Source organism: Furipterus horrens, unplaced genomic scaffold (assembly GCF_987537825.1).
Source record: "Furipterus horrens unplaced genomic scaffold, mFurHor1.1.pri manual_scaffold_7, whole genome shotgun sequence".
In the NCBI taxonomy this organism is placed as follows: Eukaryota; Metazoa; Chordata; class Mammalia; order Chiroptera; family Furipteridae; genus Furipterus; species Furipterus horrens.
Window position 1 is genome coordinate 31,139,439 of NW_028327177.1, and position 26,935 is coordinate 31,166,373.

At 37.6% G+C, this 26,935-nt stretch overlaps 1 protein-coding gene and 1 non-coding gene across 7 annotated transcripts; both read left to right on the plus strand.

The window, feature by feature from the left end:
- Positions 1–4,274: 4,274 nt before the first annotated feature.
- TRNAS-AGA (transfer RNA serine (anticodon AGA)) lies at positions 4,275–4,356 on the plus strand. Its single transcript has one exon. It is a non-coding gene; the product is annotated as a tRNA-Ser (tRNA).
- Positions 4,357–4,614: 258 nt separating this feature from the next.
- Positions 4,615–26,565, plus strand: CFAP418 (cilia and flagella associated protein 418). Of its 6 annotated transcripts, none has more exons than XM_090282793.1 (7): positions 4,615–4,982; positions 6,670–6,729; positions 9,481–9,568; positions 12,347–12,411; positions 12,963–13,028; positions 19,941–20,036; positions 25,022–26,565. In XM_090282793.1, the coding sequence occupies exons 1-7, from the start codon at positions 4,822–4,824 to the stop codon at positions 25,173–25,175; spliced, it is 690 nt and encodes a 229-aa protein (XP_090138919.1). In that variant the 5' UTR covers positions 4,615–4,821; the 3' UTR covers positions 25,176–26,565. The 6 variants fall into 6 exon arrangements, with proteins under 6 accessions (XP_090138919.1, XP_090138923.1, XP_090138922.1 ...); XM_090282797.1 differs by lacking the exon at positions 19,941–20,036 and adding an exon at positions 20,037–20,181 and having other exon boundaries at positions 25,022–25,083; XM_090282796.1 differs by lacking the exon at positions 19,941–20,036.
- The last annotated feature ends 370 nt before the right edge of the window (positions 26,566–26,935 follow it).

A 26,935-nucleotide genomic window follows, 5' to 3' on the forward strand; every position in this document is an offset into this window, starting at 1 on the left:
GTGGAATTGCTGGGTCCTTCTTTGCTTCTTGCTATAACCATTGTTTTTAAATTTTTGTCTGGTATAAGGACTGCTACCCAGCTTTTTGTTGGTTGGTTGGTTTCTATTTTCATGAAGTATCTTTTTAATTCCTTTACTTTTTTTATTCACTCTACTTCTTTCCACCTGAAGTGAGTCTCTTGTAAACAGCATATTTATGGCTCTTATTCTCTTATTATTCAATCACCCTATGTGTTTTGATTGAATCATTTAATCCATGTGCAATTAAAGTAATTGTTGATAGATATGTATTTATTGCCATTTTGTTATTCATATTTTTATCATTTTTTCTTCTTCTTTTTAAAAAAGTCCTTTTACATTTCTTATAATACCGATTTTATGATAATGAACTCCTTTAGGTTTTTCTTGTCAGGGAAGCTCTTTATCTGTCCTTCAATTCTAAATAACAGCTTTGCTGGATAGAGTAGTTTTGGTTGTAGGTCCTTACTTTTCATCGCTTTGAATATTTTGCACCAATCCCTTCTGGCCTGAAAAGTTTCCATGGAGAAGTCAGCTGACAGTCTTAAAAGAGCTTCCTTGTAGGTTACTAACTCTTTTTCTCTTGCTGCTTTTAAGATTCTCTCTTTTTCTTTAAACTTTTGAATTTAAATTATGATGTGTCTTGTTTGGGACTCTCCGTGCTTCCTGAATTTGTGTATCTGTTTCACCAAGTTAGGAAAATTATCTGTCATTATCTTTTCAAACAGGTTTTCATTTCCTTTCTCTCTCTCTCTCTCTCTCTCTCTCTCTCTCTCTCTCTCCTCCTTCTTGCACTCCCATGATGCAAATGGTTGTATGCTTGAACTTTTCCCAGAGACCTCTTAAACTACTCTCATTTTATTGGATTTTTTTTTTTTTCATTTTGCTGTTCTGATTGGTTGTTTTCCACTACCAAATTTCTTCTTTGGTCCTCTACTTCATTGTCAATTCCCTCTAGTGTATTCTTCATTTCAATTATTGTATTCCTCATTCTGGGTGATTCTTTTTCTGTTTTCTATCTCTATTTTTGTATTTCCTATATCTTTGTACTCGTTGAGTTAATTTATTCTTCTCCTAGGTTCATTGAGCATCCATCCTTATAACCAGTGTTTTAAACACTATATCTGGTATGTTGCTTGTCTCCTTTTTTTTTCAGGCTTTTTTTTTCCTGGAGTTTTAGCCTGTTCTTTCATTGGAACATGTTTGTTTGTTTGTTTGTTTGTTTTAGTTTTTTGTTTTTGTTTTGTTTTGGGGGTTTGTTTGTTTGTTTGTTGGTCTACTCATTTTGGCTGACTCACTGTTTATTTCTATGTATTAAGTAGAGCTGTTACATCTCCATGCTTGGTAGAATGGCCTTATGTAGTAGATGTCTTGTGGAGCCCAGTGGTGTAGCCTCCTTGGTTATGTGCACCCTCCTCTTGTAGTTGAGCCTTGATTGCTGTTGGTGCATCAATGTGAGGGATTGACCGGCAGGTCAATTGGCTCAAAGGATCAGCCACAACTACAGCAGTGGAGCTGCTGTGCACCGGCTAACCCCATGGAGCAGAATTCACTTCTGCAGGGCTCTGGTGCCCACCAAGTCTGTCCCTTGAGTGTGTTGCTCGTGGTGGTGGTTGGGAGGTGCTGCAGCATGGCATGAAACATTCCACTGGGTATGCTGGCTCCAGAGCCACCCAGGAAGTACAGGTCAAAGTCAGCTTCTGCCTGTGCCCTGACTGAGGCCACCAGCATGAGCTACAAAGTGATATGCAGATGGTTGCCACTTGGGCTGGGCTTGGAAGTGCCTGGGAGAGGTCAAGCTGAAAACCAAGGTTGGCTGCCACTAGTGGCTGGCCTGGGACCACTTAGCAAAAGGAATGAGCACACTGAGACCACGTGCTGATTGTTTGGTGTTGTGAACCTTTGAGAGATTTTAGGAAAGTCCACAGCATGAGCCAAGAAAGTCCATTTGTATGAAATAGCCGCTGGAAGAAGCTTGGGTAGTCCTGAAAGTTGGTTGGGGGGTGGGGGGGTCTCTGGGAAACCCCAGGGTGGGGTAAATAGTGTTAGCCAGGTTGATGGAGACTCAGATATGGCCCTCCCACCTGTGCTTATAGGGGAGGGCTCAGAAAAGGAACAATGGCCTCTGCCAGCACTTCTGTGTGGGAGAAAGCTGCCCCTCAAGCCCTTGCCCTGGAGCCAGAAAATTCAGTTCCTCCCCATATGTCCCTGGTGCTTTCCAAGCTGCTGTCGCAGCACTAGAACTCAGAGAGAATGAGTCTGTCAGTAAGTCCATGCACAGGCCCTTTAAGAATTTCTGGAATTCTAGGAGCCCTCTCCCTCCCTCAGACATAATCTTCCCTGGTTTCCACAGGCAGAAGTTATGAATCTTCCCAGTACTGGAATCCTGGGCTGGAGAGCCTCATGTGGGGCTGGAACCCCTTGCTCCTCAGGGGAAACCTCAAAAGCTGAGATGGTCCTCCCAAATTTTAACCACCACATTTGGGTGTGGGATCTGCTTATTTCGTACCTCCACCCCTCCTAGCAGTCTCAACATAGCTTTTTCTATATATCCTTATAGGACTTCTGTTCAACTAGACTTCAGGCAGCTCTCAATGGTGGTTGTTCTGTAGTTCAGTTGTAACTCTGATGTTGTCATAAGGGGATGTGAGTACTTTTCACCTTCTTCACCATCTTGACCAGAAGCCACCAAAAATATAGAGGTATATGTCAACTGTACTGACATATACCATGTCAGGTTTCACTTTTTTCTAGAGAAAAATCAATTCATTAACTTAAGCCTGTTAAACAGGATGGCAACTATGCATTATTCCCCCTAGAACCATGCTGCAAGAGCAACTGCAATACAAGTGCCTTCTTCATATCTTTCTGCTGGAGGACAAATCTAAATACAATCACCCTTCAAGGCAACTTGGAAGGAAAAGAAACTGAAAAACAGTGAGAAATCACACAATATGCCAGAATTCTAGTCGCTAAAACAAAGCTGCAGGGAGAATAACCAGAGCGACTCTGCAGGTAAGGAGAGTTTCACCTTGTCAGGAATATTCAAGGTGGTCTGATGGTAATATTAGTGGTGTGCTGGTAAATGTTTCACAATCAGCTTTTAGTGAGGGGAAAGTCACATTTTTGTAGCATTTGCAATTTTCCTGGTATAAATATACCAATGAAGTCTGATTTCAAGTTACCTAAGCACATCACTGAATGGGAAGTTAAGAAGAGATTCACAACAGCAAGCCATAGTATAGTATTTCAGATACAACAGATGTACATAACCTCAACAGTATGAATTATAGTAAATGTAATGCGATAACTAGACCATGATGATTTTGAGTATTATTTTTGTTTTTAACATAGTTAATTTAAATTTGTGCAATTTAATTTTTAATAATGATTGCATCTAACAACTGGCGCCCAAAATTGCTAAAAATTTAAAGGTGGGCTCTAATGAGCGGGTACCGTTTGCCCCATTACACCACTGCAGGTTGCTCTTCTCGGGCATTACAGTTATCTTGAACAAACAACGAACCAAATACATAAAGCTACTAAATCATCTGGATCAAGCTATCTTAATTGGCCAAGGGTGCCAATCTCTTTAGAAATACTCAAAGTTTAGTTTAGTCCTTGCACAGTATTTATAGGAATACCATTAAATGACAATACCTTACATTGTATCCAGCGTCACAATTTTCAAAGCAGAGCTGTTATGGAAGAGTGGGACACAGTCTGACTCTGCATAATGTATTTAAATCGGTAAGTACAGTAATAGCATTTTAGTAAGTAGTGGGTAAAGAAAGAGTTCTGGGTGCTATTTGTCTAAGTACAAGATTGGGGAAGGAAGCTGGGAGCAACGCAAGGAAGCCCAAAGGCTGGTCAGCTGAGGGCGCGCGCTGTGGGTTCTCGCGTTGCCCTGGAAACCACCAGGCGCACCAGTGGTGCGAGCGGAGATTCCAGGTTCTCTCCTGGAAATGGCTCCAGCACTGTGGAAGGTATACAGACGGCTCTCCTCCTCTCCTGTTTTCTGAATCTAACTTTAAAGATTAACTAGATCTCAGTTTTTCTGATGGAGTGGGAGGGGAGTTCGGAGAGGGTATGCTCTAAGAGTCCTTCCAAAAAGCTAAAATCATTAGAGCCATAACATTCAAATATTCTCCTGACAGAACAGCTTTGTAATGTTTTTCATCGGATCCAAATGCTACTATAGCAGCCATTTGTGCATAGATTCCATATAGATTTCACTGCTGAAATTAACACCAGCAGTAGTCGTGGCCGAGTGGTTAAGGCGATGGACTAGAAATCCATTGGGGTCTCCCCGCGCAGGTTCGAATCCTGCCGACTACGGGAAGGGAAGCTTTTGCTACCAAGAGATGTTTTTGTTTTAGAGTTCTACATTTTTCCGCAGGTAACTTAAGGACCTGATGAACGGCTGGAGAACTACACGGACCCCAACGAGCCCGGAAAACGAGTGAATAAAAGAGCTTGCGAGTCGTGTGATTGTAGTGACAACCTGCGTCCAGAAGGGGGAGATGGGACCGGAACGAGTTAAAACAAACCGTCGCTACGTCGCGCAAAAAGGGACAGCTTCGCCCGCCCGCCCGCCCGGCGGGAAGCCTGGCGCCGCAAGCCTCGCGGACCCACCGCTTCTGCGCAAGAATGTCAAAGCCAAAGCTTCACAGACATCCGGGACGACGCGCGCTTACGTAGGGGTAGGCGCAGCTGAGGGCCCGCGCAGCTAGTCCTCGCGTTGCCCCTGGAAACCACCCCGCGCTCCCGTGAGGCGAGCGTGGAAACACGTAGCCACTCAAGATGGCGAAGGACTTGGACAAGCTCTTGGATGAGGTTGAGTCGAAGTTTTGCAGACCAGACCCACTGGGCTCTGCTGAGCGTCCCAAAGCCTGCGACGGCGGCAGCGGCGCCGGCATTCTCAGCAACGACCAGAACCGAGCCGAGGCGAGAGAGAATCTCAGGTTAACGGGTGGGAGAGGTGGGCTCTTCTGGTAAAGTCTGCTCGAAATCCTAAAGCCGCCCCTCCAGCTCTTCCCTTTTTGGGCCCAGATTCTCAGTTCCCTACCCCTGGGGCCGTGCACACCCTAACTCCACCTCCTTGAGGTTTCTGGAGTCTTGTATCAAGGCCTGACTCCGCCCTCTCGGAATGCCCGAGAGCTGGCCCCGCCTCTGCAGGCCCATGGCATCACCCAGAGTATAGGGAGTCCTAATAGAGGTGGGGAGAGAGGGGTGCCGCTTAGGTGCTCGCTCGTGTGTCCCGATAGTGGTTCTCATCCCCCGGTGAGGTGCCCGCACTGAGAACTTCAGTTATTGCTTTTGACCATCCCCCAAGCAGACTGATCCTTGGACCAATTGTTGGAAAAAAAACAGTTCCGTTCTGTTGTCATTAGCTGATTATTGTTTTCTTAACTCGGAGAATTTGGGGAAATTTCTTAAGTCTTTCGGGTTTTGATCCGAAAAACTACCTTTCGAATTTGTCCGTCTTTTTTTCTAACATGTAATCATAAAATAAGAGGACCTCCTTCTTCGTTTCATTTTCCCCCACCACCCCAAAAACAAACTTTTGCGTCAGAATGAAAATTGCCCTTCAAAGTGATGACTTGGGAGCCTCTGCAGTAACTCGTGCTAGAATCTGTTGGAAACGCTTGTGGAATTACACAGGTTTGGAACAACCCAAGAAAAGCATTCTTGTTCGTTTATTGATGCATGTGTGGTTTGTGTGTGATTTTCTAGAAGGATCGCTCAACCTCGTTACCGAATTCACCAGACTCACCTCTAATGGCATTTACTTGTTTACAAAAATTCACCCTTGGAAGATAAATACATTGAAAAGATTCTAAACTTCAAAACAAGTTTTAGAAGTTAGTTGAATACTGGGCAGTATTATAAAAAATAATTAATGTGGAGCCAACTAAAATGACTACTTTGGATGAATGCTCATTTAATTGGATGTTTATGCAAATATCACTCATTAATTTGTATATTATTATCTAGAATGCTGGACATCTTTATGTACCCATTCCCAGCACATCTACCATCCCTTATCGCACAGAAGTGTTACCTTGCGATTTATTTTATTCTTTTTGTTTGTTGCTTTATGGAACGGAGAGAAATTATCAAAGAGCCTTCCAGAGCCTGTTGGTCTTAAGAGAACTAGTGTGCAGAGGGATAGGATGTCTGGCATCAGGCTGCTTAAAATGGGAAGGGCTCCTAAGATAGGTGCTTTCCAAACACAGGTCCTTTTATGCCTCTCACTGTAGCCTGTTATTGTACTACTAAAACCCATCCATAATGCTTCTAGCAGCCCATCCACCTTACTACATAGATTATTGAGTAAGACATTTACAAAAGCTGTAGCAAACCAGTACTGTTGTCATGTTTGAAAACTTTTCATTTGGCAACAGTTAAAAAGGTAAATTATGCAAACAGCATCAAAGGCCCTAAACCTGATACCAAATACAATCCCTACTTAGTATATAATGTCAACATTAAAATTTTTTCCTGAGCCAAAATTGATATTTAAATGTTAAGAACTGGTTTAGATTATGAATTTACGAACAGGGGCCTACCTGTTGACTGTATAGTGATTTAGCCTATATCTTTTCCTTATAAGAGTTAAAATACTGAAAATGTCTCCTAAAATAATAGCTCTGCAAATAATAAAGTAAAAGACCGTGCTACATCTGGATACCAGGAACAACCGCTAATGTAAGTGTCCAAAGCATATGCAATTTTTTTAAGTGTTCAAAATGATAAAAGAAATATGTGATTAGTTTTAAAAAGACTGATGCAGGTTGAACTGCTATAGTAATAAAGTGGTTCAGGATAATACCAATGGGAATATTTACAGATAACATCATACCTCCTAGATAATAGCTATAATAATAGCCAATATTTATTGAGTTCTTTCTATATGCTGAGTGTTTTATACATGTTATCTCATAACCTCCACAACCTTATGAGGTGAATACTATCATCCCCGTTTCATTGACCAAAACAAGACTTGGAAAAAGAGTTACTTGCCCACGGTCATATTTTCAATTCTACCAGGACATTGTAGATCAAGATTTAAGCTTTTATATATACCTTTCACATTTAATTCTGGGTTTCAACTGTTTATATTTTTTATTTAGAATATACCTTTTATTTTTGGCAGAGACTATCTTAAATCAAGATTAGACTAAGAAGCAAAGTTAGGGAAAGAACCAATAAATTTCTGTTAGCCTTTAATTAAGATTATTGTAGCATCAAAAGACCAAAAGAAAAAAATATATTATACTGTCCTTTAAAATGTGTGTGAGTTCCCAATGAAACAATGGCTTTTATTTTTTCATTTCTGTAGCAAAGCATAGGCAAATGTAGGCATCATGAAATTGTGTGATCTAATAACAGACCAGAATCTTATGTAAACAGTGTGGATTAGTACTGATTAGTTTCACAGACTGTGACTGCATCTGATTCTTGAAATTGTGAATTTGCCTCCGAGAGCAGAACCCAGAGAGCAGTAGATCATAAAAACCAGAGGAGAGAATTTCAAGATGACATCTTGAGAACCTGCTGTCATACAATTAAAGAAACTGAAGGAATTGGTACCCAACAATGTCAGATGCTTCTGAAAGATTAAAAAGGATTGGAACTGAGAAAGGCCATTCATTGAGTATAGTGATTTGGGCAGTAGTGACCAAATCATTGTTACACTATAGTTGAGGAATGTAGAGGCCAGAGATAGAATTATTACACCTGGAAGAAGTTTTAAATAGTTGTCCAGATCTCCTTTGAGGTTCAGAGAGATTAAATAATTTAAGTTAGGTTAGTAATTCTCAACCAGTGATGATTATACCACTCAAGAGGCATTTTGTAAGTCTTAACATTTTTGATTGTCACAACTGAGGAAGGGTGTGCTATTGGATTCTAGTGGGTAGAAGTCAGGGATGCTATAAAACACTGTACAATGCACAGCAGCCCACCCCGCCCCCCCGACACACACACACACACACCTGCAAACCATTATCTGGCCCTAAGTGTCAATAGTTACAGGGTAAAGAAACCCTCGACCAGGTCACCAGCTGATGCTAAATCCAATATATTTGTAAGGAAGTAGAAAAAATGGATATAAACTGCTCTTCAGTAGTGAGTAAGAGAAGGTGGTACCCTGGCCAGTGTGGCTCAATTGGTTGGAACTTCATCCCCTAACCAAAAGTTTGCAGGTTCAATTCCTAGTCAGGGCACATACCTAGATTGCAGGTTTGATCCCCAATCCCCAGTGTGGCCCAAGCGCATACAGGAGGCATTGATACTTTTCTCTCTGCCTTCTCTTTCTCTAAAAGCAATGAAAAAATGTCCTTAGGTGAAGATTTAGAAAGAGAAAGGGAGCATGTAGATTCAAGAGGGTTTTTGGGGGGTTCTTTGAAGAGCAAAGTCTTAAGCCTACTTATAAGTCAAGGGAAGAAGCCAGGATAGAGTGGCAGACGTTAAGGATAAAAGTTACAGAGGGAACAACTGAAGAGGCAAAGCCTGAAAATATATGGAATCAGGCATTCACTATTAGGCAGCAGTCTCTGCATTTCCTTATATCAGATTATCTTACTGCAGGCAATAACAAAGAAGGGCTACAGTCATAATGTTAAGAATTTTTCAGAGTAAATACATTTCTAAAATTGGGATTTACTGAAAAAAACTTTCTTCTAAAATATTCTAATGGTCCAGTGAAGTTAAGGACTTGATATACAGCATCTGTAACATATGAACTCAAGAGAGTTCATCTTGCTTAGTGATAGGTGTACAGACTGCCCTGGATTCAATTCCAAGCCTCTCCTCCACTATTTGTATGACCTTGAGCATGTTTCTGAATCTCTCATTCCTTGTTTCTTCATTTATATAGTAAGTGTTCAGTAAATGTTAGCTGTTGAAGTTTCATGCAGTAACAATGTATCAATAATCCTGTGATGCCTTTACCTCCAGAGTTGAAAGGTAGTTGAAATATTCTGCCAAACAAATATTTTGTTTTATTTTGTTTTGTTTTGTTATTGCTTATTTGATTATATAACCTTTGGCTCTACTGAAAAGATTTATTTGACTTACAATGAAACCCTTGGGGAAAAAATTAGAAAGACTGATTAAAATTATCTTTGTTTATAATTCTCAGATTCTACTTAAAATTGTACATATTTTATATTTTATATTCCTTAAATAAGTGATTGATGTTTAAAAAGTACATGCCCAACATTTTCTTGAATATAATGTGTAGCTTCAAATGTTGTATATTAAGTATATATATAAATTTGTAACTGACAGCCTACATTTTTATCTAAACAAACTTAATGTCCATAGCAGGAAAAAATTAATTAATGTCACATTTATCCTTCTGTTACCAACTCTAATAATAGCCTTTATTTAAATAAAACTTATGTTACTGACTGGCTTTATATGCTCTTAAGCTTCAGCTGTTTTGTTTTTTAGATCAGCAGAAACATTTAAAAAAGAAGATGATCTTGACAGTCTTATTAATGAAATATTTGAAGAGCCCAACTTTGATAAAAAGTCCTTTGTAAGTTAATTGTTACAAATATGCAGTCATTTTTTTTTATTACTTAAGATATGTTTACAATGGTCTGAAAACTTATAGAATGTACAAGTATTTATAGTGCTTTGCATTCTGAGAAATACTATCATCTAAATAAATTATTCCATTTACAGTTGAGGAAGAAATAAAATATTAGAAACTCTCAGTATGTTTTTTGTTGTTCATCTCTCAGCAAGAATGGGGAATTAGAAAAGCTGTTAGAACAAAAGTCAGCTCATAGTTGAAACTGCTTACCTGTATTTATTTGTAGACTCTATAAGAACACTTTCCTGAAAGACTGAAAACAAACAACTTTCATATAAAAATGTGCTTAGCATTTCAAATGCAATTCCATTGCTGTTATCCTATGACCCATGAGTAAATTAATATAATATATTAAATATTTAAATGCTTATGTATCTACATCAACTTTATGAAAAGCTCATAAAATAATATAATAGCCACCTATATACCACTCATACTGAACATATATTAATGTTTTGCCATATTTGCTTTTCTGGATTTTTTTAAAATAAAAATTATATAGTTTAAGAACTCCAAATCCTACTCTACTGCCTTCCTCCCAGAGGTAACCACTACCCTTTCCATCCATACTTTTATTACATATGTATGTAACCATAAGCAATTTTCATTGATACATAATAGCTTGCTATGTAATTCTGCCAGAATTTATCTGCTTCCCTGGCGATGGACATTTAAATTGTGTCCAGTTGTTGCTCTTAGAGACAATGCCTCATCAGATATCTTGGCATTCTCTTTTTAACCATATACAGGAGTTTCTTTGGGGTATATAAACCTTGAAAAGGTGCTGCTAGGTTATAAGTTGTGCTCATTTTCAGTTTTTTTACCCATTGCCCAAGTGTTTTCCAAAGCGCTGTATCATTTACATTCCTCTTACCAAGCAGTGTGTGAGAATTTATATACTTTAGTTTTTAAAGAAAGAGACAAAATGAAAGTCTAAATTACAAGGACCACAAAGAAAAAAATCTAAGAAATAAATATAACTCCAAAGAGGTTTTGAAAAGGTAGGGAATGTTAACACAACAAAGTGGACTGGAAATCACTAGGCAGTGGTGGTGGTGAGGATATGGATATGAGCCTTTTACATTTTTATCAGCCAGATAAAAAATAGACTGACTAGTATAGATCTTAAGTTTTTTATTTCTCTAAATTTAACGTTTTCAGTTCATCTGAGGTATTAATAAGCTGATAGCCGTAGTTGATTAATGTGTCAACCCAACAGCAATGGTGTTGAATACTCTGCAAAAAAGAATGCCTCATAAATGCCAAATAGCAACGCTAATTTAATTAATAGTAGGAAAAAAACTACATGATATTCTTGTTGTGATCCATTGATTGTCTGAGCAATTCATGATTTATCAGGTACTTATAGGGTGCTTACCTGTATGTGGCACTATTTCTTTAGTCCAGGGCATTTCAGAAACAGAGGGAAATTCTTCTCTGGCTTGGCTTTAAGATATACAAATTTGAAATAAAAGTAACTCTTACAATCATGAAGAAATAAACTTCCATGTACTTCTTCTGTATGTTCCTTTTTTAAGTTATTATATCCAGTTTTCCAGCCTGCAAGGGAGAAAGCAACCCAAATAAACTTATGAAGGAGAGCAGGTCTATGTAAAACATTGATTGAATGAGGAAAAGAGGGGTCTGAATAGCCGGTCCATGCCCACCTTGTCCTCAGAAGCCAAATCATGCTCCTGAGGGTTCTACTCCTTCCCCCACTGCTCGCCTATTCTGTTATGTTTCTGAACTGCTCTCAGGCCCACACAAAAAAGAAACCAGAAACAACAATAAACATGACAACATGCCGGCTTCAAGTTATAAGCATGAGCCTGAATGGTACATGAAACATATTTCAAAAAACCAGGACTTGTGCACATTAATATTTTTGAGACATGCACCCAAATTTTTTCCAGTTCTGTTTAACATTAAATAAAAGAGTCAAGAGAAGTAGTAAAATGGAATATTTTTGCCTCCATTAAATTTCCTCACCTACTAGGTAAAATGAAGACATGTCTCTGCATAATTTAAATTGCCTTTTCTCCATCTCACTTCCTCTCCTTGGCGGTGGTCCTGGTATGTAGGTTGGTTTATGTTGTTTGGTACTGTATACCAGTTAACACTTAATAAATGCCTGCTAATGATGATGATGTTATATAACCATGTAGGAACTACTGTATGGTTGTGACTAGGTGGCTCTACATTTTTCTTGAATGCCTATTGGTTGATACCTTTCCAGCTGATCAAAATTAATATTCCTGAAGTTACGCAGGAGTTTGGTTAGCTTATTTTTAGATCAGGTGAGTACCATTCACAGCCTTTAAAAATAAGTCTGAGGATTTTTTCCTCCTCAATTGAATTTTTCCAGGATGAGGTTTTAAAGAGAAGTTCCTTCATATTAAATCATTGAACTCTAGTATTAACTGAAGAGTTATAAAGTGACTCTAAATCTTAACATGCTAATAATGGCAATATATCAATTCCCTAGACCAGAAGTTAGCAGAGTAATTTGCAAATTCCTCAGGGAGGTCTACTTCCCTTTTGCCTTTAAAAAAAAAATGGTTTTGATCATTGTTTTTATTTCAGAAACTTTAAAATGATATAGATTTTTTATTTAAGTCACTTAAAAAATAACCTTGTCATAAAATGAAGAATATTAGTTTTCATGTTAAAATTATCTAAAGTTATTCTTGGCCTTTTATTGTTCTGTTTTTTTAACAGAAATTAAAATCTAAATCTTCAGGTAACACATCTGTCAGAGCTTCCATTCAAGGCCTTGGTAAAAGGTAAGTTAAGATGGCTTTGGTAAATTATACACACTGGTGAGCAAACACTATAAGCATGGACTACCAGACTTTAGTACCATTTAAACAAAAGGGACAGTAAACAACAAAGCACTGATTGGCTTTCAGGAGAAAAACCAATAGCAATATCTTCAGTGTTGTGACAGTCTGTGACCCCTTAGTGTAAAGAAACTTGAATAGGGGATTATTGCTATTATAAATAATTTTCTGCCATGTGAAGAAAAAATAAGTGTGAACAGTTTCTCAAAATTAATGTTCTGTTATAGTCTTCACTATTTACTTTGTCCCTTACATTATTTGGCAAATACGTTTTTCTGTGACTCATTTTAACTCCTTGAGTGTTCCTGAATGTACAGGTTATATCCAATAAAGCAGTGATCCTGGAATTAATACCCCTTCTTTAAAACAGTGGGCTTGGTCATGAAGATATACAATTTGATTATAAGACTGTAGAGTCAACAAGGCCAAATTAACTTCTCATATTTCTTTCTTGTTGTCGTTTTCTTTTTCTCCTGTCTGTTGAACATGGCTAGTTGCGGCCCAGTGTATCTCGGTGGAAGCACTGCTCCATGTGGTGTTGGAACAGCTACTTCACGGAGGTAGGGTATCAGAAATATACTTTCTTACTAGGTTTTCCAAATTGATACCCTGTTGTTAAAACATAGTTCTTATCTTGGCATCATAATGAGTATTATATTTTTTATTCACCAATCCAAGAGTAATTACTGAAATCTTTCTTATTCTTGGGCAATAGATATTGAAAGCTTTGATGTTGGGTTTGTGTTGTTCATTGTGTTGGCACCTTTTTCCAAGCCACACTTGAAGTGCCTGGGTCACTCTAGTTCCAGCTTGGTTTCCACAGGACACCGTAAGAGTGAGGTTCTGCTTTGCCGTTTTTTCTTTCTGGGCAGTGGAAGCCAGTTAGTGAGACAGGCAAGGCAGTGCAGCCATGCAGCTACATAGGTGTTACACGCACTAACTTGGCCAAACAGCATGAGGGCCTCAGGTCTGCAGGACCCCAAAAGTTCTCATACTCACCTGATTTTACGTATTTAAAAAGCAGACAGCTTTTTTTTATCTCTTCCCCTGCCCTTCTCACACTCTGTCTCACTCAGTACATCTTTCAGGGCATTCTTATGGTCGTGATGCCACCTAAACCAAACCCATATCAGCCTCATACTCCTAGCACATTCCCTTATCATTGTCATAATATGGGGAGACAGGTTGATTTTAAGCACATCTTGCTATTGTCCTGATACTTTTGGTTTTATCTTTGCAGAGGCCTACTTACTTAGACTATTACATTTTTGTCTAGTAAAAACACTTTTTTCTGTTAATTTTTAAAGAAAGATTAAAATATATGATTGCATGTAGACCACATTTTTCAGGAGGGATAACTGTTATATTAAATAATAGAACTGGGATGTAAAAATATATTGTTGGAACATTGTGGTGGTGCTGGAAAGAAGGGCTATAGGACCAAAGGGAAATTGGGAGTCTGGGGAAGCCTGTATCAGAAACACCAGGCAGTAGACAGGCTAATAGCCGTCTGCTGGGGTGCTGCTTCTATACAGGTTGTAAATAAGAATTGAGAGCACTTGAATCATTATGCGGTAAGGACTGTCTATACAAAGAATTAGAGGTACAGACTGCCCTTAGAGAAGAATATAGTCTGTTTGCTGTCAGTCCTGACTTATCTATCAACTCAGTCAGACTTATCTTAGTCATTTCCATTTCCAAGCCAATAATTGTTATATTTCACCAGCAGGAATCCTATATTCTGCCATTACTTTTCCATTCTATCTCAGGAAATATGTATCAATGTTTACTTACAAGTGTCTTCTGATTTTAAAAATGGTCAAGACAATATATTTTGTTTTACTTCCAGAAAGTAAACATTTCATTAAGATTTTCATTTATATAGTATTTTTTATATGTCTTTTGATTTAGTTCTAGCATAGAAGAGTCTTGTTCCAGATAGAATTTCAGTAGACAAAAGAATGGCCTCTTTTTGTATAGCTTGAGGATCCTGTTCACATAATATTGATCCGTCAGAATAGCAAAACCCATCAAACCCCATTCCTAACTTCTGCACAGCTACAAAAGCAAAAAACATATACCATTTGCCATATGCACAAGTAAATATTGGTATTCACAGATCTTTTCTTCCTCACCCATTACAAAGGTATAGTGGTCAGTCACCCTTCTCAGGACATCTGTACTCAAAGAACAACAAGCACATACCTGTTCATGTGCATGTAGAACATTTTATGTGTGAAGAATTTTATACTGTCCAGAGTGCTTTTTTATATATGCGTATTGTTTCACCTGCTCCACAAGAAAATAAAAAAGATGCAGATAGAGCAAGAATTTTTAACTCCATTTTATAAATTAGAAAATTGAGGAACTGTGTCAAGTTCATCAAAAACATATTAATTAGCCCTGGCTGATATGACTCAGTGGATTGAGCGCCAGCCTGTGGACCAAAGGGTCACTGGTACCATTCCTTGTCAGGGCATGTTCCTGGGTTGCAAGCCAGGTACCCAATTGGGGGCGTGTGAGAGGCAACCACACATTGATGTGTCTCTTCCTCTCTTTCTCCCTTCCTTCCTCTCTCTCTAAAGATAAATAAATAAATAAATAATTTTTAAAAACACATATTAATTAAACACCAGCTTGCTAGGTCCTAGGTTTTGAGTGACCACATCATGGTGTACAAATAAATAGACACTTCCCTGCACTCAATGAACTTTCAGTCTAAATGAGGAGAGAGACTTTAAACAGATAATTTCACAAATAAGTATTTAATTTTTGCCTAGTATGTAATGCAAAGATAAAGTACGCAATACTATAAGTATGAATAATTGACACCCCAGCTAATATGAAGTATTAGAAAATGCTTCCCTAAGCAAGTAACATTGAATCAGACTATGATATGAAAAATGAGTAGGAGTTAAGCGAAGAGAGGGGACCATCGGAGCCAGAGGGTATGCCATGTTAAATGATCCATGAGCTGAGAAGGAGTGGTGGAGGAGCAGAGAGCAGCCAGGTGAGGTGGAGCATAGTGAGTGGGGGACAGAACAGCTCCTGATGGGACTGCAGAGGTAGTTGAGGGACATTTGGTTTGTGATCCTGTAGTCCTTTAGAAGATCTTATGAAACATCTGTCATGCAATGGAAGTGGTTGGTAGGTGGTTGGTTGGATGGTTTTAGCAGATGGAGTCACCTAATTGCATTGTGTTTCTAAAGAAAGTCATTTTGGCTGCTGAATAGCAAATGGATTGGAAGGTGGAGGGACAGGACAGGAAGAGGACCCAGGGAGACCAGTCAGCAGGCAGTAGTTACACTGGTCCAGGAAAGAGACCATAATGGTAGCTGTGATCTGAGTGGTCACAGTGGCTGTAGGGAAGAGGTGTCACATTGAGTTATTTGGAATCTAGAATTGACAAAATTTAGTGAAATAAATTGCTAAGAGAGAACTTGTTAAGAATGATTCCCAAGTAATGTGCTTTGTCCAAGGTCACATAAAGTATTACAAAGTGAGGACGCAAAGCAAGCCCTGATTCCTGTTCCCTTATGCTTTCTAGTAAACCAATTTGTAGAAGGCCATGGAATGTATTTCAGAGGGGAGAATCTTCACTATTTTTGCTACTGCAGCTGCTACTATTTCCAGCTGTCCAAACATCCACTGTGTAGATCTGACAGGGTATAACTGAGGACCACAGGGTCTGGGCAGAAGACTATTTGGGTCTGTATTTGGGGCAGTCCCACCATAAACATCTTTAACCTAATAAAGCTTCTATTTATGGGCTAGACAAAGGGACAGAGCTGTTGGCGACACCTTTATAGTCTATTCCCTCCACATGTTGGAGAAAGAACCCTGACAATTTATCTTTCATTGAAATCATGACTTTATTTTAGATATGCTCTAGTTATACATAGTGATGCAAGAGAAATAGTAAGCCCTGAAAATAAGCCCTGATTTACATGCCCAGGGTATAAATGAAATTGAGTCTATTCTGCCAATTTTCCATGTGTTTTTTTTAATGTATGGGTAGAGTTCTGGTTGGAAGTAATACTCAGTGATTTTAGAATGTGAAGATTTGAATCTTTTACCCAGTTGGTGGAAAGGAAAAAGAGTAGCAGCAGAAAGCGTGATGGCAATAATAAGGTATAGATAAAACCAAGGCCTTATTCTCAAGCCAAATCGAATTTTACTCCTAATTATTTTTTAAACTACTTGCAAGACTGGATTATTCCAGAGACTGGTACTAATTATGATTTAACAAAGCGAATCATAACAGCAGAATGATTTCTTAGCTGCAAGTTAGTTTTATTTTTCTCAAAGGACAGTGTTTGTAGGAAAATGTAGTAGTGTGAAGAGATTTGAATAAACTACTAAATTTAAATTAAATTAAAAAGCTGTATTTAACATTATGGTTGAGATTTTACACATGCAGAACGTCAGGAAATTCAAAATTATAGTTCCCACAACAGCAATAATTCAGCCAAATTGCACATATGTATTAAGGCATTAAAGTTAACACTCTGTGCAATCATGTAATAAACTACATATGCATAAGAAAGCAAGTTATAGCAGCTTTGGGAACCATCATTTTGCATTTCCTGACTTCTACATTCAAAATCCAAGTTTGAATGTGGACCAGTATAATTGTGTTGAATTTCCATATGTACAAATACTACTTCATAAACTGCTAACAGTTTAAAAGAAAATATGGAGTTGCTCATGAAACCTGTATAGATTTTGCATGTTTAGTTATTTTTATGATTAATAATAATTTTAGAAATAGAAAGCATTTATTTTCAAAGGAACCTTTAGGCCAAAATATTTGCAATTTTGAAGTTACCATATTTGAATTTTAGGGAAATAAGTGAAAAATATCTAATGATGGTTTTTTTATTTATTTTTTATTTCAGAAGGGTTATCCTTATTGAAAAAAGTAAAAACAAACTTGAAAGATGTATAAAGAGAAAGATAATAATTTCATTTCCTCCCCTCCATTCCTGAGACAACCAGTGTGGGCTACATAGCACATTACCTTTACATTTTTCTCTTAAGTTTTTACCCCATAAACACCAGTATAGGAATTTTTTGCTTGTTTTTTACAAAAATTGGATCATGCTATATATGTTACTGTGCACCTTGCTTTTGACATCCCTCTAGGTCAGTGGATAAATTAATTATCTTTATCAGCTGCCTAATTTTCCATAGTTTAAATATGCTGCATGTTATTCAGTCTTTTCTTTTTTGGCAGATATCTAAGTGGTATCCTGTCCTTTGCCACTTCAACAATACTGCAGTAGAAATTCTTGAGATATATGCTTATATTAGTGCTTTTATATATGCAATAGCTTCCCCAAAATGGAATTCATAGTCAGTGCAAGAGCCAGGGATAATTTTAACTTTAAAATTATTCCAAGGATTAAAGCAGTTCACAGACCCACCAGAAATGCCTGAGATTGCTAATTTTTGCTAAATTAAATTGGTTAAAATTTTATTTTGTTGCTGCTTTAAATTTTAATTATTTGTTACATTTTACCCTTTAACAAACACTATGTGCCAGGCACTGTTAGAAGCACTTTACCAGTATTAATTCAGTAGATCCTCATACTAATTCTAAGGGATATGTAAGAATTATTAGTATCCCCCTTTTACATATAGGGAAACTGAGTCACCGAGGAATTGCATGACTACAGTTACACAGCTAGTAAATAGTAGAATCAGTAGTTGAACCTAGGCAATCTGTGTTCAGAGCCTACGCTCCTAACTACGATTCTATAATACCTGTATTAGTGAGATTGAATGTATTTTTAAGCTTTTTCTTTATTTGTTATCTTTTGTAAACACTCTTTGTAGAGTATATGATATGTATTGGACTATGTACTGAAATGTTTTCTTCCACTATTTTTCATCTTGTTTTTGGTATCTTAAAAAATTTATTTTTGGTATCTTAAAAATTCTTATTTCCTTTTACTTTTTAAATGATCAAATGTATCGATATTGATTCTAGTTTTTAAACACTTCAAACAATGGAGATTTCTTTAAAGTAAATAACAATTATTATACAAATCAAATTGTTTACAGCAGCGATTCAAAATATTGTCATATATTATCATTTTACTCCTATGGTTACTGTGTAGTATATGAGTTTGAGAATTGCTTGGCATTTGAATTCCTCGGATATTCACTAAGTACCCACAATATGCTTATCTAATTAAAAGCATAATGCTAGCAGTTCTGCCCTCTTTCCTGCATCAGTGTTTTGCTCTTCACTGCATCTTTGCCATCAACACACAAGCATGCTTTTTCCCTTCCCTTCTTAAATAAAACATCTCTTAACCTCACGTCCTTTACCAGCTACCATTTCCACGTAAACTGCTCAGATACACCTTCTCAGAGAGGCCTTTGTAAACCACTCTATTTAAAATTGCAGCCTATGGCCTGGCCAGTGTGGTTTAGTGAGTTGGAGTGTTGCCCCATAACCATAAGGTTGAGGGCTCGATTCCCAGTCAGGGCACATGCCAGGGTTGTAGGTTCAGGCCCCGGTTCAGGCTGTATAGTAGACAACCAATCGATGCTTCTCTCTCACATCAATGTTTTTCCTTCTCTAAAAAAACAATGAAAAAATGCCTTCAGGTGAGAATAAAAAAATAAATAAATAAAATTGCAACCCCTTCTCTCCTAGCACTCCCAATTTTATTTTCCTTACTCTACTTACTATTTCATTTGAAGCTATTTTTACCTTCCAACATTGTGATAAGTATTGTTTTCTCAATAGAGTCGTAAGCTCCATGAGGACGAAGTCTCACTAGCACATAGCAGGCTTTCAGTAAACAAAGGATGAGGCAAAAGTAGGTTTACAGTTATTTGTGTGGAAAATAATACAATAATTAATAAAAAATACAAGAATGAATTCTGCATTTCATGTACTCACAGCTGTAAACCTACTTTTGCCTCATCCTATATTTTTAAAGTGTCTGAATTAATGCATTAATGCCAACTACTGGGGAAACAGAAACAAATAAGATAGTGTCCCAGCACTTAACTAGCTTATGGGGGAGACAGATTCATTTCAATATAATGTGGCAAATTCAGCATCCTTGAAAATTTCAGTAGGAAAGGAAGAGACTTACAGTTGTTAGCTTAAATGAAGATCTCCCTCAGGCACAATTTGAAAACTGTTGAACTAAAAGATCTACACATCCATTTTTGTTTCTTTTATATCTGTACGATATACACGTGTGCATATATGTATCAGTGTATAATAGGTTTGTGTAGAAATTTAACCTGAAAAAAAGAAATGTAACCTGAAAGTTTAGGTATATAGTCAGTCTGTTAGTATAAAAATGTATAATCAGTGTAATCTTTACATTTTTGTTGTTTGCTAAGTAATTTGAAATATGTGGTATATCCTATGAATAAGTCACCATATGTTATATTTAAATGTACCAATAATCTTTAATGTACAGCTTTTCTTTTTCTCTGAACAGAGCATGTGACCATCTACGTTGTATAGCGTGTGATTTCTGGGTAGTAAGCTACGATGACTATATGTGGGACAGATCATGTGATTATATGTTTTTCAGGTATGCTTCTAAAGAATATCACTGTGAAAAATGTACCAAGTGTAACTTGATGTTTCTTGGTGGACTTGGCCAGATTGTGTGGCTCTACTTCTTCAATATTTTTCTCATCCATCTCTTTTTTTCCATCTGTTTGCTATCAGCCTAGGTAAGGATATGTTACTGCAGGACAAGAGTATAGAGCCTTCTCACTGACTTTTTTGCCTACAATCTCTTCTTTCAGACCACCTTTTCCTTGCTGAGAAATAAAGCATAACAAAGAGCATGCCATTCTCCTACCCAAAACCCTTCTGCTTACAGAATCATGTCAAAATTCCTTAGTGTGGCATTTAAGACCCTCCACGATCCAGCCCCCATCTATCATCCAACTTTCTCTTTGCTTCACTTGATTTTAGTAACATCAAATTACTTAGTACTCCCATTCCCCATGACTTTGTGCAAGCTCTCCCCCTCCTGGGACACCTTCCTATTTTACCTACCTCAGGGTACAATTCATTATGCATCTTGCATGATTCCCTCACCATTCTCAACTTGGAAGTCAGTTCATCCTTTCTATGTGTCCACCACACTTTGTACCTATTATAGCACTCCCCGGAATATAAGATTGAAAGTCTCAGGTTGATATACATCTGCCTCCCTCCTTGTGGTCAGGATAGTCTTACTTATACTTTTGCAATTTATACCTTTTTATACACTACTAAAACCCTAATATTTTAAAGTATGCAGTCACATTTTTAAATAAAAATCTAGAGTTAAAAGTTAATAAAGCATATATCTTGCATTTTTGGCTCCCCTATCTTGTACCTAGACCAAAACTGTATTTTCAGATACAAGTAGTCAGACTATAACTAGCGCTTTCCAACAGCATAAAGAAAGCATGAGTCATCCACCCCTATTCTGGCAGCCATTCTCCCTAGGAGTCTCTTCTAATTTAATAGTTTTTAAACTTTTTCACATCAAAAAATGCTTTGAAAATCTTAGGAAGATTTTAAATCCTCTACACACACACAGACAGATTGAAATGTATAAATAAATACATGAAAAAATATAATTTAAGGGGTTTCACAGTCCTCAATCCAAATAAAGTCTAGTGCAGTCCCAAAATCCCAAGTCAGGTTAGCCTACTTTTAATCCCATAGTTGGAAAGGTTAACTTCTGATTTCAGGTTTGTTTTGCCTTTTGTGACTTTTCTACATCTTCTGCTAGATACTATCTTCTAGTTAATCTAATGAGTGATTAATAATCCCCATATGTCACCAAGATGAACCATCAATTTTTGCAAAACTACTGATAGATAGAATAGAATGCATGTTTAAAACTGGGGTGATCACAGGCGTTAAGTAAGCTTTTTGGTGATTCAGTTGGTACTTGAGGGATTTGCAGTGTCTCAGTTATCAAGAACAGCAATTGGTTTACTCTAGATCTGTGGCAGCCTTGTTTTGTTGGTTTTGTCCATGAAGAAGAGAAGCTTTATTTTTTTTCACAGGTGCAGGGGGTGGGAGAATGGAGATCCCGGACATCAGACTACAATACCGTCTGTAGGGCTCGAAACCCTCCCTGGGAACATCCCAGCTCACACCAGGAAAGCGAGAATGGGACGTGTGGGAAAGGCTGCGTTCTGCGTTCAGCTGGGGCTTTTCCTTGGCTCTTATGGATTCTGTTTCCTCTAAAATCACTTGCCTTAGCATCAGATTCCAGGTCAGCAGCAGCCCCTAGAACTGCGGCCACAGCTAGAGCCCCTAGACGGTTATTATCACAGGAGTCAGAGCTCTGGCACCAGTGTTGGTGGGACCTGTGGTGGCTCAGGCAGCCACGGCCCTCGGAGCTGGGGCCACAACGCCGCCAAAGCTACGGGCATAGCTGAATGGGGCTGGACTGTGGCAACCTGGTTTAAAAATTATGTACTTTTAGATAAAACAATGAGAACTGAAAGACTTATTTTACTATTAAAAATATTTATTATTTGTCTTTCTATAATATACTAAAATCAGTATTTTTAAAAAGCAAATAAATAATTATTTAGATCAGCAGAAAATTCTGTCTCAGCTGTCAAGATACTTAGAAATACTTGGGAGTCAAGAGAATGAAACAAATAAAAAGGCTGTCACTACCATCAGGATATAAATCATTGATATATTTATTTCATAGGACTTATTAGTGATTCTTTATCAAACAGAAATTATTCAACACCTAGTCTATGGCATTCTTAGATATTGGGCTCACAAGATGACTATCACCCAGTTTCCACTCTTAAGTAATGCACTTTTAAGAGGGACCGACATCGTATTACAACATCATGTGATAAATGTGACAGTGGAGAGAGGTTAACAGAGAGTATCACAGGATGAGATGGACATACTTTATCCTGAGGTATCAGGGGAAACCTCAGAGTTGTGAAGAATAATTAGGAGTTTGCCTGGCAAACAAGACAGACGAGGTATTTTTAAAGACACAGGAGGAACCACATGACATGTCTGAGAAGTGTAAGTAGTTTGGAGTGTGGAAAGTAGATGCAAGGCCCAGAGATGGCAAGGGGTAAACGAAGTAGGAGACAAATCAAAAAGAGCAGAGCCAGGAAAGCAATAGTGAGGAATCTGGACTACATTTTTTAGGCGGTGAATAACCACTGAAGGCTTTTAATCAGAAGGAAGATCTGAATAGAGTTTGCATGTGTGGGAACCAGGCCAGTTTAGAATCATGGGGATTATTGAAGGATGTTATGATAATCCAGTGGGAAAGGAGTACAGATCTGACTTATGGCAGTGAAGAGGGTAGAGAGGAGTACATGTATTTGAGAGAGATTTTAGAGGTAGCCTGGCTGTGAAAAGTGAGACAAGTCCTGGGTTTCTGTCCTGGTTTACATAGCTAGATGATAATACTATCTGTTGATAGAAGGAATTTACAAACAGATTTTGAAGGAAGAGGTTATATATTCATTTATGGGAGCTGCTGAAACTGTGGCTCTGAAACTCTGGTAGGAAATATCTGTAACATGGTAGTGGAAACCATGAGATTGGATGGTATGACCCAGGAAGGCAACTTGGAAGCCTGTCAGTGAATGCAGAGTTAAGGGATCATTTAGCTCAGATAGAAGGTGCTTCGATACTGTGAGGAATAGGGGAGGGGGAGGGTATGTGAGTACCGAGGCCCTGGAGGCTTTGGGATCTGGAATGCTGATGGAAACTGAGCCTTGGGTAGCAAGAAGAGTTCACCCTCTTTGGGTGGAAGGAAGCAAGATATGCATTCATGGGTAAAGCTGGGAGACTGTAGGCTTTTCACATCTGACGCCTGGCTTTGTGAGTGAGGATGTGATCTGCTGAAAGGGAAGGAGTGGAGGGTAAGTGAAACATCAGAGGAGGGTAGGGAATGATTGCTGAGGGAATCCAGAAGTAGGTGGTGACCAAAGGCAAGCTAAAAGGCTTGCAGAGGGCCACTGAATGCCCAGCATCAGTCTGAGCATTGGTGATACAGTGAAATGTCATGCTGCTGTTTATTTTATTGTCCTTATTTTATAAATGAGGGAAGGAAATGTATTCTGGCTTTGACTAGTTCTAGAACTTTCTAAAAGTGTAATCTATACTTGATCGTCATGCCATGATAGCTGAATAAAATGCTTTTATTTTTCTATTAAATCATTTTATGTATGAGAAATAGTGAAATTATTTTTCTAAGTTTTTAAGATATATGTGTTCTTTAAAAGCATTTGAAATGTATTAATTAGGCAAGGCCTTCAATAGCTCAGTTGCTAGTGGATGAAATGTATTAATTAGTTCCCTGGCTATTCATGATTCCTACTTCTAAAATCTCTAATTAAGGATTCAATCAGATATTAGAGGTTAAATCTATCAAAATATATCGCAGATTGAATAAACATTTTTTGTATTTAGTCATCATTAAATACATTTAGTTTTGTGGGAGCAGTTTCTTTTTAATTAAATTTAGATGATTCCTTTCTTCCCCTGGCTCACTGTAATCCTCACTAAGTCATTTAGCTGGTCAAAGTCTCAGTTTCCTGAGATCAGAGGGCTGACCTGGAAAATTTCTCAGATTTTGTTAGGTTCTAACTTAAATTGTGCCTGGGTTTTGTACAATACAGTATGGAATGTGGTGTCCATTGGCCACCAGAGGGCACTTTGTAGCTTGCCTTCCACTGAGTGACAGAAAAAGCAAAGGTAGAACTGTATCTCTTTTTTTAATATTTATACTGTATTTCACCACTTTATTTTGCATCTTTCATCATTTCATTTTGAATTTTTCCATTTTTCTTCTGCCACAGACTAGTTACATAAATTCAGTACATGCATTATCATGAAAATGATAATTGACTTTCAATTAATTAAACTTCTCTTGTCTTTTTTTTTTTTTTTTTTTGTATAATTACATTAAGTCAGGGGGTTATCATTTTTCATAATGGTCCTGCCAATTGATCTAATTATTTTAACATTATTTTCATTTAATGTGGGATAGGTATTTGTTTTGTTGCTGATACTCTTAAGTAAATAACATATCGTTAAAAAAATGAAAGATACAATGTCAGTTCAACATGTAGAAATAACAGGCATTTTTTCTATATTAATGAAAAATTTCTGTAGTTAACCTATCAGAGGCTTATTATTTCTATGCTTCTTATGTCCCCTCCATTTGCCATATAGTATGTGAGGTAGGAGATGAATCACCATGCTTTTCACTCTGTCCTCATGTCATATCATTTCTGATAATGCAGTCAATAATTCTTCAGCTTTCTAGGTCATTGTGTTCTAAACAGCCTTAATGTACAGGCCCAGAGAATTGCCATTAAAAAGTACTCGTTATGGAGGAAGTACAATCAGAAAGAAAATGGAAGCATATCTTCTGTTGTTTGTGTGAAGGGAACCAAGGTTTGTTTAGTGTTCAGATGTTATAAAGATGAGAAATTAAAGCAGTTAAAACTTTAAGTCATTAAGCACTGACAAAGCCACTATTCTAAAACATTTATGTTTTACTAATAGGAACAACATGCCAGAATTCCACAAGTTAAAGACGAAGTTGGTAAAGAAGAAAGGAACACGGGCGTACGCCTGCCAGTGTAGCTGGAGAACTGCTGAAGAACTGACAGACCTGCAGACCGACCGCCAGCTGCGTTGGGTTTGTGGTAAACATTAGGAATGCACTCTTTTCTTATTCAGACCAGTGCGTCCATGAGAGCAGTAGCCACTGATCATCATAATATTTCGGTAACGGTACATAGCAGTCTCATGCCCTTTGAAAAAAGACAAGAAATTTCATTTAATGACTATACCCATTTTCAAAGACCGGATGGACTTAATAAGATGTGCTTTATTTAACATTTTGGAATTAGCCCTCTTTTGATATATGGACATTTCACTTTGTAAGTAAGGTAACAAGTTACCCAAATTCTTCTTTGCCAGCCTGTCTCCTATTTAATGGAAGTTTAATTAAGGAGTTTTATACCAGTTTATAGCCATTTATTAATAACTGTAGTATTATTGACTGCCAGTACACTTAGCATAGACATTTGTCACAAGGAGATAAAGCCAGCCAGTGTAGAGAGGTCATTGGGGGGTATATACACCACCTCATCCAGTCAGAGCTATTGTTGCAAAAGATCATAATTTAGATGTGGCAGAAACCATGTAAGTAGTGACTAACTGAAGGCTTTTCAGGAGTACAGGTGTATTGTAAATAAACACACTGCCTGAATCTCATCTTACCTCACCAACTTAAAGTGATATTATATATAATAATGATAAGTATGTATTACAGATTTTAGCTTATTTCTCCTTTTGTTCATTTAAATATCAAAAGTTACTTAGTTTGTAATTTTAGCAAATACCCATTTACATATAAATTTTTTTTTGATGCACTTAAAATCACAAGGAAAGATCCTAATACAGACAGGTCATTGTTGGTTTTCTCAATACTTTCTGGCCTTTAATGCTTAAAACTCGAATCAAGTGAAGAAAACAAGTAAGATATTTTCTCAGGCAGCCTGTTGATTTTTCTGGTAGAATCAGATTGACATATTGTTTATTAGATGAGTGTATGAAAAGAGAAATAAAGCTTAGCTGAATCAACCTGTTGACTCCTTCTTGACCCTGACATCACTGAGACTTGGAGAACCCTACAATAGCTGCACATTCAGGAAATCAGTTTTGTCAGAATGACCGGCTCCCAGCCGCCATCAGGAGATTCTGGGAGCTTTCCAATCTGCCAGAAGCTCTTGACTGCACGTGTCTAATAGAGAGTTCAAATGTGTGACACAGGCATGCTGAATGGGAGTGATGGAAGCAAAGTTAGGACCTGCTTAACCTTATGCTGAATCCAGCCACCTAAGCAAAGAAGAAAAATCTGGTCACTAAAATCATTTTCCTAGCCATGACATATCTGCACATGTGTAAAACTTACCCTGATCAGTCTCGCATTGCAACCGCAAATCTGGTGGCAGGTACTCACATTTCTGTATTAAGAATATGTTTATTGAATATGTGTATTGAAGATCTTATCTTTCAATAAAAATATTTACTCCCTTAAATTTTATCTCACTGTAATGTATCCAGCAACATTGGCTTTGGATTGAAGTCACTTATTTCATAAAAATAGCACAGCAACAAAATCCACACATTCAGAACCCCGTAGTCATAATGGTGATGTTTGCTTTTTATTCAAATGAACAAATTTTCTGAATTATTAATTTGAAAATATACTTTTTATTATTTCATCATAACTCTTATAACTTGGATACATTGCCCATGTTCAGCATTTTATAGCATAGTAATTGTAATAATTCCCCAATGTCAGAAATCTATATATGACTTCACAGTTTTGTTGGCAATTTACTTTATAAGCTTTTTAATATTGTACATTTTTTATCTAAAATGTAGAAAGAATACTCTGTATACAAA